A 2,894-nucleotide genomic window follows, 5' to 3' on the forward strand; every position below is an offset into this window, starting at 1 on the left:
TCCCTTTTCCTTCCCGTCCTTTTCCTCCTTCTCTCCTTCTCCCTCCCCACCTTCCCCTGCGAGATAGGTCTCGCAGTCCATGCAGAATTAAAGCGAGGAGGACGAGAGGCAGGAAGGGGAGCTGCTTTAAGGCAGGAATTTGTTTTTCCAGCCCGGCTCCCTCGCTGTCGTTGCAGGGCAGACAGGGAAGCTGATGTACGTCATGCACAACTCCGAGTACCCCCTGAGCTGCTTCGCCCTCTTCGAGAACGGGCCCTGCCTGGTGGCTGATGCCAACTTTGACACCCTCATGGTGAAGCTCAAGGGCTTCTTCCAGAACGCCAAGGCCAACAAGATCGAGAGCCGCGGCACGCGCTACCAGTACTGCGACTTCCTGGTGAAGCTGGGCACGGTCACCATGGGCCCCAGCGCCAGGGGCATCTCCGTGGAGGTGAGAGCCCTTTGGGAAGGGTGGGGAATTCATGGATGGGCAGGGGGATTCCATGGGAGAGGCTGGAGAAGGTTTAGGGGTGATCGAATTGAGGGTGTCTGAAGCGAGCCAACGGGGATGACAGAGAGGGGTGATTAGTGACAAGGGCCTGGAGTTCCAGGAAAAGCTTCACACGGCCAGAGGGCAGGGATGGATGGGATATTGGGAAGAAATTCTTCCCTGGGAGGGTGAGAACACCCTGGAAGAGATGTCCCAGAGCAGCTGTGGCTGCCCCATATCCCTGGGAGTGTCCAAGGCCAGGGGACTTGGAGCAGCCTGGAACAGTGGGAGGTGTCCCTGCCCTGGATGAGCTTTAAGGTCCCTTCCCCAAACCATTCCACGATTCTGGAGTTCCCTGTCCTGTCTGTGTCTCAGTGGTGTTGCTGGTGCAGCAGGCAGCTTTGGATCTCCTCTCCTGAGGTTTAATCCTTGGTGCTCCGGGGCTGTCCCTGCAGTGGGGATCCCTGCAGGAATTCCATCCAGATGAAAAGCTGATTAAATTCCAGCTGCACAACACGAGCACCATCCCTCAGGTTAACCAGCGTGGCTAAGGGGATAAAACAACCTCTCCAGTGCCAGTTCCGTGCTGATTTGGGGCTTGCTGTCCTTCCCTCTGCATTTTACCTTCCCTTCCCTTTGGAAAGGGTCTCTTGCGTGTTCCCAGCATGCCCTGTCTTGTTTATATTTACCCATCCTTGTAAGATGCTGAATACTTTGAGATGTTTCCATGAAAAGCTTTCCCTGCAGGGAGGCTCCAGGGCTGTGGGGATGGAATCCCGGGTGGAATTCTGCCCTTGCTGTCACCCCCAGAGCTCTGGGCTGTGTTCCCAGGTGGAATTCTGCCCCTGCCACCAGCTCCAGAGCTGTTTCCCAGATGGAATTCTGCCCCTGCTCTCACCTCCAGGGCTCTGGGCTGTGTTCCCAGGTGGAATTCTGCCCCTGCCACCAGCTCCAGAGCTCTGGGCTGTGTTCCCAGGTGGAATTCTGCCCCTATGAGCAGTTCCAAGCCTGCAGGGCTGTGTTTCCAGATGGAATACTGCCCCTGTGAGCAGCTCCAGAGCTCTGGGATGTGTTCCCAGGTGGAATCCTGTTCTTGATTCCAGCTCCAAGCCTGTGGGGATGAGTTCCCAGGTGGAATAGTGCCCCTGACACCATCTCCAAACCTGTAGGGATGAGTTTCCAGGTGGAATTCTGCCCCTGCCACCATCTCCAGAGATCTGGGCTGTGTTCCCAGGTGGAGTTCTGCCCCCGTGAGCAGCTCCAGAGCTCTGGGCTGTGTTCCCAGGTGGAGTTCTGCCCCCATGAGCAGCTCCAGACCTGTGTGGATGTGTTCCCAGGTGGAATACTGCCCCTGTGTGATCGCCAACGACTGCTGGAACCTGCTGATGGAGTTCATGCAGAGCTTCATGGGCAGCCACACGCCCGGCATCCCGTCAGTGTTCGGCTCCAAGCACGACAGCACCTACAGCCCCGGGGACACCATGGTGCAGTACATGGAGCTCTTCAACAAGATCCGCAAGCAGCAGCAGGTGCCCGTGGCTGGCATCAGGTGAGGAGGAGCCCCTGCAGCTCCTCACTGCATCCTCATCCTGCCTGCACCAGGAGTTCCTCCAAAATCTGCCACAGGAGCTTTTCCTTCCGGAGATTTCCCCGCTTCAGAGCTGTGCCGGGCGTAATTCTGGGTGTCCTCCACGGTTTGGGATTATTGGATCCATTGGTTCTGTGGTTTTTTTGGACAGTGAAAGGAAAGATTCCAGAAAAATACAGACATCTCTTAAATTTCTATTTTTTTTTTTATATCCACATCAGTGTTTTGTTGTATTTCATCCCAATAAAAGGATGGATTTTGGGAACAGTTGTCCGTGCAGTGAGAGTTGTGTTGTAAATTTCCAGCCTTCCCTTGGATTTGCTTCAAGAGCTCCCAAAGTAAACATTTTCCCTGTCAAAAAAATCCAGGAATTCCCTAATGTTCCTCTTCCTGGCACATTCTTACTTTGCCTTCATCCTCTATAGCTGATGGGAATGTCAAAATCGGCACATGATGTATATTACAGACAAGACATTCTTTTACACCATGATTTGCTGAAAATGCAAAGCAAACATGCAGATTTTTTTTTGTTGTTGTTCCTTGTTTTTTTGTTTTGTTTTTTTTTTTTTTTTGTCTTGGGCATTTCTGTTTGCTTTTTTTACCTCAGAAATTACATTTGTCTGTGCATTTAAAGCGCTGCAGAACAGGCTGTCCACTGAAGAGGCAGTTGCAGCAATGTTCCTGCTTTACAATCCCTGATCCCGATCCTAATTTTTGATCCCGCTCCCGTTCCCAATCCCGCTCCAAATCCCAATTCCCGATCCCGATCCCGTTCCCGCCTTCGCCCTCACGCAGCGCCCCGCGCGCCGGCGGTGACGTCACGCCGCGCCGGTGACG

The 2,894-nt window shown here is 53.7% G+C and overlaps 1 protein-coding gene across 1 annotated transcript; it reads left to right on the forward strand.

Annotated features, from left to right (window-relative positions):
* The first annotated feature begins 70 nt into the window (after positions 1–70).
* Positions 71–2,324, forward strand: MED20 (mediator complex subunit 20). Its single transcript, XM_005428893.2, has 2 exons — positions 71–430; positions 1,807–2,324. The coding sequence occupies exons 1-2, from the start codon at positions 194–196 to the stop codon at positions 2,020–2,022; spliced, it is 453 nt and encodes a 150-aa protein (XP_005428950.1). The 5' UTR covers positions 71–193; the 3' UTR covers positions 2,023–2,324.
* The last annotated feature ends 570 nt before the right edge of the window (positions 2,325–2,894 follow it).

The sequence above is a fragment of the Geospiza fortis genome, unplaced genomic scaffold (genome assembly GCF_000277835.1).
Source record: "Geospiza fortis unplaced genomic scaffold, GeoFor_1.0 scaffold14, whole genome shotgun sequence".
Classification (NCBI taxonomy): Eukaryota; Metazoa; Chordata; class Aves; order Passeriformes; family Thraupidae; genus Geospiza; species Geospiza fortis.

Coding starts and splice junctions, on each gene's coding strand:
- MED20 (XM_005428893.2), top strand. CDS start 194: ATGTACGTCATGCACAACTCCGAGTACCCCCTGAGCTGCTTCGCCCTC. Junction 431..1,806: donor CCAGGGGCATCTCCGTGGAG/GTGAGAGCCCTT, acceptor ATGTGTTCCCAG/GTGGAATACTGCCCCTGTGT.